The 14244-nt window shown below is 38.4% G+C and overlaps 1 protein-coding gene across 1 annotated transcript in view; it reads left to right on the forward strand.

The window, feature by feature from the left end:
• Positions 1-14244, forward strand: part of PDS5B (PDS5 cohesin associated factor B) — a 110816-nt gene that overhangs the window by 68191 nt on the left and 28381 nt on the right. Inside the window, exons 19-23 of the mRNA XM_082774552.1 lie at positions 1397-1557; positions 2167-2290; positions 3265-3423; positions 4653-4721; positions 9555-9691. Of these exons, the coding sequence (XP_082630678.1) occupies positions 1397-1557; positions 2167-2290; positions 3265-3423; positions 4653-4721; positions 9555-9691 (650 nt within the window). The remainder of the gene's footprint in view (positions 1-1396; positions 1558-2166; positions 2291-3264; positions 3424-4652; positions 4722-9554; positions 9692-14244) is intronic.

A 14244-nucleotide genomic window follows, 5' to 3' on the forward strand; every position in this document is an offset into this window, starting at 1 on the left:
AGTTAAAAGTAGCTCTATGTGTGACATCAGCAGCTGAGTTTTGAGTACTAGAGTGTGAATTCAGAGGATTGTGAATACAGTTAATACTACTTCTAGAACTGTACCATACTTGTTTATCTGTACAATGCAGTGGTTCTCCTGAGTTCCGCGTAAATTGGGGTCTTATCTATAACTATTGTCTGTAGTTTTTCTTGAGACTCGGTTAACACAGCAAACCCTATCAAGATGCATTTCTGGGGACATTGTACAGAATTTCTTACTCTGTCCTCCCTTCTTCCTAGGAGGAAAAAGGCTGATCACTATGTTAATTGCAAATGCTGTTGAAAGCGTGAAACTAAGTGCAGCTAAATAGGTCTTTCACTTTCACTTAGTACTTTTAAAGCTAGTGTATTTGAGAGAGACTCTACAGTTTATCCTGTATTTGCTAGGAAAGGTACTTGTGTCATACTGCCATCATATAACTGAGGTCATATTGGGAGTAGTCCAACTGTGGGTTGATCTCAGAGGCCTCAAAATCTACAGGACTCTCACACTGAAGCATTCAGAACATCTTAGATCAGCTAAGACTCTGACAGCTTCCATGTACTTCTGATATTGGGGGCCCTAGAGCTCCAGGTGGGGTCTCATGAGAGCAGAGCAGAGGGGGAGAATCCCCTCCCTCACCCTGCTGGCCATACTGCTCTTGATGCAGCTGAGGATACAGGTGGCTTTCTGGGCTGCTCCATCATATGGAAAGAGGCTAATAATCAACAAACACTTTAAAATGAAGGAAAGACAAAGCTTCAGAGAGGAACAGATGAGGATTTTGTTTTAAATTGGGACGATTGTCATACTTGAAGATAGAGTCAGCAGAGTTCAAGAATATGAAGGAGAGGTAGAAGATCTGGTCAGCTCTGGTAGTGTCTAGGAGTGTCTGGAGACTGTATTGGGTACGTTGCTCACTACAGAGCAACGTACCCAAGAGTTGTTCCACTTAGCAAGGAAAACAGTTGCATGATCTAAGAGGTCTGGGAGCACACAAGCTTCATTCTTTTTGGAGAAACAAAATTACAAGATAACCACCATTATGTTTCTCCATTATGTTTCTCTTAAAACCTGCTTCTGCTGTAACCCTGTACTTGCTAATGTAGATGTAGCCACTGAGAAGTGCGTGCTTACAGTAACAGCAGAAGTAATTGAGACTGCAAAATTGGGTAAAACAGATGAGACAATGTATAAAGACAGAAGGTTAAGAGATGCTTTAAAAAAAAATGAAAAAGAGAAATATGGATTATGTGATAAAAACAGACTGTTTTAAAAATATTCCAAGATGGCAGGAAAAAGTGACTTTTGAAGGAGTGTTCAATCTACGTGGACCTTTACAAAATTTTAACATGGCTTTTTTTTTTTTTGGCAGGTACTTTCGTTTACCCACCCTATCTCATTTCATTCCGCTGAAACTTTTGAATCTCTCTTGGCTTGCTTGAAAATGGATGATGAAAAAGTGGCAGAAGCTGCATTACAAATTTTCAAAAACACAGGAGGCAAGATTGAAGAAGACTTTCCTCATATAAGATCGTAAGTTGTATATCTTATTCTTTTTCATCATATGGGTTTTTAGAATCTCATTCTTGCTTTGGCAGGATATAGTGTTATACTACATTCTTCTGGAAGAAAGTATCACTTCAGATGAAACAGGAAAGATTTGCATGACTTTAAAATGCAGTAACTTTTTGAAGAATAGAAGTGAAATGTATGCAAAGAAGTATTAGCTGATATGTCCCTGATACTGCTATAATTTGTATAATTGCCTTTCAGATTCACTTCTTATAAAATTAAGTATATAGCAATGGAAAAATGTTCTTTGCAATCTAATATCCAGGGAGTAGGGATGTGTAGATAAGAATATTTTGAAAAGAGCATTTTAGTAGCTTATGCAGGTAAAATGTTTGTTTTGCCACATGAGATTATATCAGTGAAAACTGCTGTATTTTTTTGCTTCCAAGTCACATAAATAACCATTTTTTCCTGTCTTTGAAAAATTGCCATAACCAGGAGAATTATTAGCATTTTCACAGAGGTGTTGTATTCTATATACGTAAATAGTTATTCTTTGTTAGTTCAATATTGTGGGAAGTTTCTAGTTTTTGAAAAGGTGCTTATCTTTTTTTTCCCTTTTTTTTCCAGTGCTTTGCTTCCAGTGTTGCACCATAAAGCTAAAAAAGGACCTCCTCGCCAAGCCAAGTATGCTATTCACTGCATCCATGCAATATTTTCCAGCAAAGAAACACAGTTTGCACAGATATTTGAGGTAAAATGAAAATATTTCGGTTGCTTTTTATTAGTCTTTCATAGTGCATGTGTGAATTGAAGGTTACAGTGGCAATTTGTATGGCGAGTTAGTTGTGTTGAACTTAAAGATATGATAGTAAAAATGGTAGTAGAATATATAGTTTGTAGTGTCCCATGATCCATCATTATACTGGAAGAGATTGCTAAGAGGAGTTGTGGCATTATACTGGAAGAGATTGCTAAGAGGAGTTGTGGATACCCCCTTTCTGGAATCTTTCAAGGCTAAATTGGATGGGACTTTGTTCAACTTGACCTAGTGGAAGGTACCCCTGCTCATGGCAGGGGGATTGGAACTAGGTGATCTTTAGAGGCCCCTTCCAACCCAAGCCCTTCTATGATCATGTGTAAGGTTATGTATTTTAATAAACTAGAGTAAAACAAAGTTTTGGACAGTCTGCTAGACCTATGAACAGTTCCTGGAAAGAAGACCCATACACCACTCCTCAGCTCCATTGGGATTGGCCCAAAGTATTCAGATTCTTACAGAAGTTATGAAAAACTGAATTATGGTAGAAGTTATTTAAATAGATGTCATTGTTTTAATTGCAAATGTCCTTTTTAATTAGAGCCCATCAGCCTTTTATCTCAAAGGGTAAATCAGTCCACTACTGAAATTGCCATCTTGAGATTCAGTATGCCCACGTCTTAAACAGGAAATTACATTTTTAATCCATTGTTTCCCAGATGGTCCTTCTTGAGCTACCACTTTGAACTACCCAGATACGATTAACATTTTGTCTATTTCTTCTTGATTTTTCTTTCAATTCATAGGAGACCTACGGGTTGGAGAAGGTGTTTAAATCTAAATAATTAACAGTTCTTTCAAAATTATATTTCTTAGATAGAAATGTGTGTTGCCCTCTTCCCCACCCCCTGACCCAAACAAGACACAGATTATATGAGTAATATTTGAATTTGTTGCCTTTATTCTAGCCACTGCATAAAAGTCTGGATCCAAGCAATTTTGAGCATCTCATTACACCGTTGGTTACTATTGGCCACATAGCCATGCTAGCACCTGATCAATTTGCTGCTCCTTTGAAATCCTTGGTTGCCACTTTTATTGTTAAAGATTTGCTAATGAATGATAGGGTGAGTATTTTTAAAATCTTGTTCAAAGATTCCCCTTCTCCTGTAGTGGGATACTCATCAAGTACTTGTAAAAATATTTGGTTTTGCTGGTTCTACATTTTTTATGCTTCTCCTTCGATTTCCACATATGCTGTGTGACCCAGTTGAAAACTCACAATACAGGAGAGGTAGGAGCACTGGTTTGGTAGTCCTTACAAAGATGATATGCTGTATAGCACAGCATTTGATTGCTCATGTGTTGCCTTTTGTTAAAAGTAGTATTGTTACTGACTTTGCTCAGTCTATTGTCTTAAGTGAGCAAGTTGTGATTTATTTATTTTTTTAGGAGTATGTGTGTTGGGTTAATGTGACAAGCTTCCTGCAAGGAGTGGCAGAGATGAAGAGTGATGAGTTCACTTCAGTCCCCGTTCCCTTTCTCCCTGCACTGCTCAGTTGGGGTGGAAGTAAGGAGGGAGAAGAATTAAGATTGAGGCTGAGCCTGGGAAAAAGTGGGGTTAGGGACAAAGGTGTTTTTAGTTTGCCTTTAGTTCTCAGTTCCTTCCTCTGATTTTAACTGGCAACAAATTCAATTCATCTTCCTTAAGCCAGGTCTGTTTTGCCCATAACAGTAATTGGTGAGCGATCTCCCTGTCCCTGTCTCAACCCATGAACTGTTTCACCACATTTGCTCCTCTGATCTTGCTGAGGAGAGGAAGTGAGAGAGCAGCTGGGTGGGCACCTGGAAGCCAGCCAAGACTAAACCACATGGTGCATTTGAAATTAAAATACATTTTTTAAACGGAAGACTGTTAATCTTAATTTGTCTGAGAATTCTGTATTGATAGTGGTTAAAAAATGGAAAAACCAAAAAACAAAAACTTGTGTGTTGTCAGCTATATTTAGGGAAAGATTTACTGTCTAAAGCTATGCATGTGAGGTTCAAATATACTGGATATTGAAAATGTTGACAATTGTTTTCAAAGCAGTGTTTATTACATGGAAATGACTGCTTTGGAGTGTAATAATGACAACAAAAACCCTTGTGCTAGTGATACATTTGCTGATATTTGAGTACTGAGGTAAGAACAGTATCTCACTTCTGTAACGGTTACTTCTATAAAATACACAAGGCATGAAGCTAACCAGTGAGTGCTGCTGTATTGTTTTCAGAAGCAAACAGGAAAGAGGAGATTACAGCAGGTTTCACTGAAGAGTAACAGTAGTGTAACAAAATGTAAAATTTGGTTTAGATTCCAGGAAAAAAGACAACAAAACTTTGGGTCCCAGATGAAGAAGTGTCTCCTGAAACGCTTGTCAAAGTAAGTAGCACTTAATATGTTTTCTTGTGATTGTGAGTGTAAAAGGTAATAAAGAAAATTAAGTGTCTGGATTCCTAGAGCTGTCAGTTCTGTTTGCTTGTCACTTTTCTAAAAGTAAAAATGATTAGCTATTTTAAAATTAACAACTCTATAAGAATACACATTTTTTTTGATTGACAGAGAAAATAATTTGGTTTTGGGAGCATCTACTTTTACTTTTATAAATAAATACATTCTGTATACTCCATATTTAATTTTTATTGAATGTTTGTTAGAGGTTTTGTGTGCAACACTCAAGTAGTTTAGATGTAGTCACGATTGAAGATATTTTTTTTCCTGTTTAGCAGGAATTAAATGTCATAGGGACATTGTTAATGTCTTCCCTTTTCTTTGGAATTTTTAGGACATTTCAAGAAACTTTTAGTGTTTTGGAGTATGGAAAAAGTTGTTCTTGGATTTCATTTTTTGTAAATAAATACATGTGTTACATTGTATGCAGAGAAGAGTAATGTGAATAGAGAAAATAATTAAAAAAATACTTCATTTTTTTCATGCTTAATGTCACTTGAAGCTTGTTCTTTCTAAAGTTTATTAATTTTTAATCTTATAATAATATATTTTCATCTCAAGTTTATTGTTATAATTTCTGTGCTTGCTGGTAGATATTCTTTCATTTTGCAGAGATAGACTTATGCTGTAGAAAATACATCCTATGTCTATTTGTCTTCAAATTATATTTAGAGAGATTATATTACAGCATTTTATTTTGTAATTAGAAAGATGCATGTACTTTGTACCATGCTGTTTGAGTTAATTAGAGCAGTTATTTCATTTCCAGTGCCTTTTGAATAAAGTTGCTCTGATGGTGTTAAGAAGTTGTTTGCCTTCTCTCTTGAACTTGTTAAACCATTTTTAGCACGGGACCTCCTGGGCTGCTGGTTTTATAAGTTCTTTGGTTTCCAGCTTGTTACCGAGCTGATTATTGAAAATTTTTCAGTTATGTCTGGAGCTGATCTGTTAGTTTTCTGTGCATTCAATTTTTATGCTTAGCAAAGGTATTTGCTAAGCAAAGGTATTTTTCCTATTTGTGCAAGGCCAGGGTTGCATAGTACACTCCCAAGTCTGTTTAAAAAAAAGCTTGGTTTTCTTCATTTCACGAACTGCTGGTTTATGATTTCACTTGAGTGTAACTTGTAGTAGTAAAGAATAATTTTAAAATTTTTAAAATGATTTATGAAGATGTTTAGTATCTCTTTAAAACTTTTTGTTGTTGTTGTTGTTGATAAAACCTTTCATACGGCTTGGCTATTTAGGAGTGAAGTTGGCTTATAGAAAATCTTAAGGCAACTTGGAGTTGAAGCCAAGCTTGAAAGTTGTAAGAAGTATTTATTGGCAAGGAAAAACAAGTTACTGTGAAAATTGATCTGCAAATTTAATTAGCATTTATTACCATTGTGAAGCCTATATTTAATGACCACTGCAGGCCATACCATTAGTTTATGAATGGATTTCTCTGACAGTATTTTCTTTACTCTGGTGTTAAAAGCCTTTTTCTTCTTTTGTAACATGACTGTATAATAGAGCTAATGGGTATCTTAAAGCTAGCAGGTTTAATTATGAAAGGGGGAAGGAAAGATGAACAGAAAAATTATATCCTCATTTAGGCTGGGAGGTGCTGTCCACCCTAACAGCCAGACTGTTAGATGGAGGTTGGGCTTTTGGATGCTAAACCTTAAGTGAAATGAAGTCTGTAGATGAATGTTTCATTGCAGTATTAATTATTAGACTCAAATTCTTATGCCCAGCACCCGAGTTTCTGCTCTCAAGCAGTAATCTCTCTTGACAGTGATCACTACTGAATATTTCAGTGCACCTTGCGGCTAGACTGAGACTTAAGTAGTAGCAGTAGCATTCCTTGTTTCTTTCTATATACACTGCAGTATTAGATTTCTAATCCTATTTCTCTAGCTGTGCTTTAAGGTAGGTACTGCTTCATTTTTCATTACTGTACAAACCTTGAAGTTCTGTTGATATTCTTGTGGCATTTGTGGCTCTGGATACTTGAATAGTAGAATTTTGAGCTACCTGCTGTTGTTGTAATGTGGATGTAGAAGGGAGACAGTGTTTATAGGATTGTTTTCTAGGCTTGCTTCGTGGGATGGGAACCCATTTTATTCTTACAGTGGAGATACAACAGTAACCTTGATCAGAGAAAAAGGCTAAAATTTACTGTTGATATTCTTTATTGCTAATTTTCATCTTTAAAAATTGATACTTATTCATTGCTGATGACTTATGTAAAGGCTTGTTGTATTATTAATTTCAGTTATCTCATATGACAAGTCAGGGATCTGTCACGTTACATTCACCATCTCAGAAAAAAAAAATATTTTTTTCTTGAGCTTAGAATACACCTAGTTCATGTTGTGCAACTAAATCTATTACAAGGGAGTCATTTGTGACTTTTGATATGGTTCTGACCTGTGTAGGATTTTGACTTGCTTGACGTTTTCATGTTGTATATAATCTAAACTTTCATTTTTAATCTCAGAGGAGAATTCTAGGCTCATGCAACGTAAATTGAAACAAGAAGTTAAGAGTGGATATAAGAAAAGAAATGTGAAAAGAGTCAGGCAGTGTAACGTGTTGTCAGGAGGCTGTGCAATCTCTATTCTTGGAGGATTTCAACACCCAACTGGATAAAACTGAGACCAACATGGTCTGACTTCATAGCTGACCTTCATTTGAGCAGGGGATTGGGCTGGACATGACCTGACACTCCTCCTAATCTGAATTATCCTTTAATAGTTATCCTGTTTGGCTGCAAAGATCAAATTTAAAACATGAGGATGGTGCAAACTCATGTTTGTTTAAGTCTTCTGGTAGCCAGAAGCAGCGACTGGGGATTTTCATTTCCCAAACTAATTTCACAGGAATATTTAACTCTGAGGGGTTGCTGTAATCTCATCAAGACGTCATTAACACCAGCAGAGAAGTAGGGAACAGAGTGGGGGTGAAGGAAAATTGTGAAGGACCTGGGATTAGGACTTTGTATGTGGTGAAATGCCTAGAGGAGACTCACACAGTAAAACTAGGGGAAAGGGGTTGTGGAAGGGCAGAGAGAAGCAAAAGTTGCTTGGTGCTAATGCAGTTACTCAGTTCTGGGAGTAAAGATTGCTATGCACCACTTACTTGAAGACCAAATAGAGTTGTTTCTATCCTCGCAACAAATGGGAAGGCGTAATGATATAGGTACTGGTTATGAAATGAAGAAATTGAATTGATAAACTGTCAAGACAACTGCTGCTGCTATTATTATTACGATTACCATCATCGCCTGATAGATACCTACCAACTGTTTCAGTGGAAGACCAACCGAAGGTTAGGGCAAGACTGAATTTCATTTTTGTTCCACAGACTCCATTTGTGCTTTTAGTGCTTGATAGCCTGCCTCCTGCTGGTGTTAGCCAATACACTTGGGTCTGTCAGCGGAGCAGATGGGCTGCAGTGCTAAAAATGAACTCATAAAGATAACAATCGTAGAATTTAAAGATCTGAAGGACCCATTATGATCAGTTTGTTACATGGAGGAAATCAGCTGCATGATGGAAATTTGTTCAGTAATGTTGTGAATGGTCTCTGTGAAGTTGGTAGAACTGCCTTTTCCATTAAGGACAAAATTCTCAGTTACTGTGTAGAAGAAACAAGTTTATATTAAAGCAGAGTAACCGGACTCAGCCCACAGTAGGTTCCTTACAGTGCTAGCTTCATTTTTTTTTTCTATATTCATCTTAGATTTCCAGAACTTTTGAGTTCTCTCCTTTGATTTTTATTTCGCCATGATGTTTATTTGATTCAAACGAACATTTTCATTTTACTGGAAATTTTTCTTTCTGCTTTCTTGATTGTCACTGCTCTGAAGAAAAAATAACAGAGAGATTCAGATACTAAAACAAACTTAATCTCCAAATTCATGCTTTACTTTCACTAATGAAATGTGAAATTATTCAGTGTTTTGTGATAGCTGCTGGATTCTGCATATTTTTTAGAAGCTTGCCTTGAAAGACTTGATGTTTCCATTGGCAAAGAATAAGTTATCATCAGTAACGGTCTTTGAGGCTTTTCTTTTAATATCTGTTACAGAAATACTCTTTTCCAGGACCAGTGGTCTTAATACAGGTTGATACTGGTTGAAATGTCTATGAAGTGTTTTTTAATTGATGCTTCTTAAATAATTTTATACTCTCAAATATTACACACATAAAGATTTTATAGGGATTATTTAAGCATAGGAATTATATGAGGATGGAAATCTGTTTCACACTTTGATCCACTATAACTATAAATTGTTTTGCCTATCCTACAATGTACTAATTAATAAATAAGGTCAATTAAGACAATGTTGTCACGGGACAGAATATGTGATTGCTTAGTGGAAAGAACTGTTCAGACTTTAAATAAATGTTGTGAGACTTCTGTTTGCTATAATAAATACTTAAGATTTTCAGTGAAAAGTTGTCTTTTTATCTGTCTAGTTATCTTTCAGTAGTGTGCACAGTACTTTTAAATGATGTTTTGCAGCCTTGGCAAGCTTATGTTAGTAAAAAGCACTTGAGAAAATACCGTGTGATTAAACTGATAGATATTTTTAGATTATCTTACAATTTTACAACAATACGTGTTTTTATAATCATAGGTTTAATATACTGAATAAGTCATATTTATGATTATATTAAATATAAGTAAAATATTTTGTAATGCGTACTATTGAAGTTATTTTTAAAGAGAGGCTTGTGGTGTGATTTGACTTTTGTATATCAAAATCTCTTTCAGATTCAGGCCATCAAGATGATGGTTCGATGGTTGCTAGGAATGAAGAACAACCACAGTAAATCAGGAACTTCTACTCTAAGGTTGCTAACAACAATATTACACAGTGACGGAGATTTGACAGAGCAGGGGAAAATTAGGTATGTAAAGACAATAAAGTTGTGATACCTCTGACGCAGTGGGGGAGAGTACCTACATTTTAGTCAAATTAGTACTTAAACTATTCTGTTAGTATTTTAAAATGTTTATACAATTTGTTTTTTAAGAACTAATGGTAAGCTTGGCTGAATTCCTATGTAAGTTTGCTGAGTTTTACTTTATTTTCACATTGTAGATATATTTTAACTTTTAATCTTCTTCATCTCTTTCTTCAAAGGGCTATTATTCATATTGCACGAATAAACTGAGTAACTTCTTTCCCACTGAAAATTGGTTTTAATTTTTTTGTGCAGCTTGCCACTGCTGATGTACCAGTTGTTTGCTAAAGGTCTATAGGCAGGCTTTTTAATAGTAAATAATAGTATATTGCAGGAAATCAGATGGGAATAGCTAGTGCGTAAGGCACTTCTGTTTGAAGGCACACTTCATTCCCTGTAGGCCTCTAAAAGTGAGAGGAGGATGGAAATGTATAAAGAAGATTAAGTCTCAATAAATTATTTCCCTTTTAGGTGGTTGTTAGACATTTGTTTATTTTTTTTTCTGGGTATCTTCTTAATCCACTGCTGTAGGGGAAATGACAAATTGTCAGTCATTATTGTTTTCCAAACACTGAAAATTTCTGTCTACAGAAACCATTGAGTGCATGCGTGGATTGTGCCAATAGGAGTAAAAGATTTTAATTTTGGGATAGAGTTAAATGTTAGACAGTGTTTATGCAAATTAAAACCTATGTTGTGTGTGTAAAATTGCAAATCTGAGAATTTTCTAGGATGTTATCTTTGTAACAACATAGAGTCTTTCTTAAAGTTCCTTGTAAATAGCTGTTTTATAGTTTTAAATTCTGTAATATGACAGTTCATGGCATTTACTAGGGAACTAAGCTGACAGTATGTTAGCTTTTAGTATAACTGCTCAGAGATCGTTGTTGGCTTATCTAGTAGCTTGTCAACATATCAGTTCTGTAGGACCTGTGCATTTTCACGCTTGGAGTGATGATTCAATACCGTGTGTGTTTTAGAAATACAATTTTCCCACTCTTTTTGTGTTCCTGGTAACAGCTGTATGTAACGATATGGTCAGCTCTCCATTATTCAAATTACTGGAGGGCTGAGATATCTTCAGTGGAGGCAGAAAGCCGCAATGAAGTGTGAGGTTGCCCTGTGTTAGAGACTGTTTGGGTCGAGCTAGGATTCTTTAATACAGTTCTTGTCATAATTTACAGTTTTTTTTTTTTAAGGGTACCTTAATCTAGATAGCAGGATCCAGGGGATTTCCTTGTCTTATGGTCCTGTGGAGATGACAGGTTGCACCCTATTCCTGTTTCCAAGTCCATCCATTAGCAGGCCTGACTGCAAACCTCAAATGGGGAAGCAGAGGATGCTTGCCCCTGTATGTGCAGCCAGCCACAAACAAATGAACATAAACAGCAGAACCTCATCTTCCTAGGAAACCACATAAAACAAAGTGTAAATAGCCTGATAAGCCTCTAAGAATTGATGTTGAAGGAAAAACTCTTTCTGCTGATCCTTCCTCTGTTTCACTACAAGACTCTTTGTCTTACTGACCAGCTAGCCCAACTGGAATTGCTTGCTGCTGCATTTGTCTGGCTCTTGCAAAAACACCCTCCAACCCCAGAACCTGAACTTCTTCATGGGGATGAATGATGATCCAACTGAGACCCTATGGTAAGGATTAAAGAGCCACACCACTATGGGTGACATTTGTAGGGTCTGTCTGTGTAGACCATCTGAGTAGGGAGAGGAAGTGGATGAGATCTTCCTCTTGTTGCCTGCTGGAGACAACCTAGCTTTTGCAGACCTTGGTCCTCATGGGGGACTTCAACCACACAGATATCTGCTGGAGAATCAACACAGCAGGGCATAAGCAATCCAGGAGATTCCTGAAGAGTATCAGTTACAACTTCCTGGCGTGAGCGATGGAGGAGGCAGCAAGGAGAGGTGCTCCAGTAGGCCTAGCACTCTAGCTTGCTAGGGATGCTAAGATTGAAGGCAGCCTTGTCTGCAGTGACTGTGAGATGATGAAATTCGGGATACTGAGAAGAGGGAACAGGGCAAAAAGCAAGATCACAATGCTGGACTTCAGGAGGGTGGACTTTGGCCTCTTCAGTGACCTACTTGGAAGAATCCTATCAAAAAAGGCCCTGGAGGGGAGAGGAGCTCAAGAAACCTGGTTTATATTCCAGGATCGCCTCATCTAAGTTCAAGAGTTCTGACAAAGAAAGTCTGTTCTGACAAATAGAAGGTCAGGTGAAGATACCAGGAGACTTGTGTGGGTGAACAAGATGCTCCTGGCAAAACTTGCTTATGAAAAGAGGTATGCAGAAGGTGGAAGAAGGGTCAGGTAACCTGGGAGGAATAGAGAAGCTGTCTGAGCATGCAGAGACAGAGAGGAAATCAAAGCCCAAATGGAATTGAATCTGGTGAGGGTTGTCAAAGACAACAAGAAGAGCTTGTACACAGCTGACTGAAGGAAGATTAGGGAAGATGGACACCTGCTGCTGAATAGGGCAGGGGCCCTGGTGACAGAGAACGTGGAAAGTGCTGGGGTGTTGAATGCCTTCTTTGCCTCAGTCTTCACAAGTAAGACCAGCCTTCAGGAATCCCAGGCTCTGGAGACCAGGGAAGTCTGGAGCAGGGAAGATCTATTCCTGGTGGAAGAGGATCAATCAGGGAACACTTATGCAATCTGGACATACCGCTGCTGGGATGCACCCAAAGTGCTGAGAGAGCTAGCTGATGGCATTGTGAGGCCACTCTTAATCTCTGAATTATCGTGGTTGATTGGGAGACCTGCCTGAAGACTGGAGGACAGCATGTTTCTGATCTTCAAAAAGGTCCTGAAGAAGGTAACAGAGCAACTAATTCTCGAAAGCATTTCCAGGCACAGTAAAGTCATCAGGAGTAGGTTCAGCAATGGGTAGTCATGTTGGCCAACGTGATAATATTCTGTGGTGACATGGCCCTCTTGTGAGATGAGAGAAGAGCAGTGTATAGTGTCTGCCTTGACTTTAGGAAGGCTTTCAACACTGTCTCCGTTAAAATACTCATAGAGAGGCTGATGAAACATGCACTGAATGAGTAGACAGTGAGATGGACTGAAATCTGTCTCAGAGGCCAAGCCCAGAGTGTGGTGACTAGTGGCACACAGTCTTAGCTAGAGGCCAGACCTTTATTCATCACCATTTGTGAACACAATGGCAATGTGTACTGGGTCCCTACTGTAGACATCTGCTGCTGCTCCTCCTTTCAGACTAGAGTAGGCTTTGGAAGGGGTGAAATTGTCTGCTCGGTGCAGAACCTAGTCTTTTAAACTGTATTGGGTCTGCTGCTATTCTGTGTAGAGTCAATTTTTGTGTTTGTGGCTTGCATTTGTCTTTTGAACAATAACATGTAATTTGCTAAAGATAATTGAATTAACTGAAAGTGGCTGGGTTCAGGAGAGATTTAACCTCTTGTGAGCTGAGAGGCATGCTGAAATCATTTTTATTGTCATTCACTTTGGCGTTATAAGTTCATAGAATCATAGAATATCCTGAGTTGGAAGGGACCCTTAAGGATCATCAAGTCCAACTCTTGACACCACACAGGTCTACCCAAAAGTTCAGACCATGTGACTAAGTGCACAGTCCAATCTCTTCTTAAATTCAGACAGGCTCGGTGCAGTAACCACTTCCCTGGGGAGCCTGTTCCAGTGTGCAACCACCCTCTCTGTGAAGAACCCCCTCCTGACGTCCAGCCTAAATTTCCCCTGCCTCAGCTTAACCCCGTTCCCGCGGGTCCTGTCACTGGTGTTAATGGCGAAAAGGTCTCCTGCCTCTCGACACCCCCTTACGAGGAAGTTGTAGACTGTGATGAGGTCTCCCCTCAGCCTCCTCTTCTCCAGGCTGAACAGGCCCAGTGACCTCAGCCGTTCCTCGTACGTCTTCCCCTCCAGGCCTTTCACCATCTTCGTAGCCCTCCTCTGGACACTCTCCAACAGTTTCATGTCCTTTTTATACTGTGGTGCCCAGAACTGCACACAGTACTCGAGGTGAGGCCGCACCAGCGCAGAGTAGAGCGGGACAATCACCTCCCTTGACCTACTAGCGATGCCGTGCTTGATGCACCCCAGGACACGGTTGGCCCTCCTGGCTGCCAGGGCACACTGCTGGCTCGTATTCAACTTGCTGTCTACCACGACCCCCAGATCCCTCTCTTCAAGTTCTAATCTTATTGTTCCACATCATTAGAAGTTTGTGCCAAAACTTATGGTTGATTCCTTAATCAACCATGAGAGTGATTCTGTCCTCATACCTTTTTAATAAAACTACACAGCTGTACTTTCCAGTGACAGTGCAAGGGAATGGGATTTGTTAAATTTCAAAGCACAATTCAACGCAGTGTCAGGTGAAGGCAAAGACCCCACTTGGAAATCAAGTAAACAAATCCCTACTCTTCATCTTTCTTACTTTGAAGTAGTAGGTTTGTTGACTTTGCTAGATTGCTTTTAATTACTTTGAAATGTTAGCATATGT

Source organism: Aythya marila (assembly GCF_965140915.1).
Source record: "Aythya marila genome assembly, chromosome: 1".
NCBI classification, from domain to species: Eukaryota; Metazoa; Chordata; class Aves; order Anseriformes; family Anatidae; genus Aythya; species Aythya marila.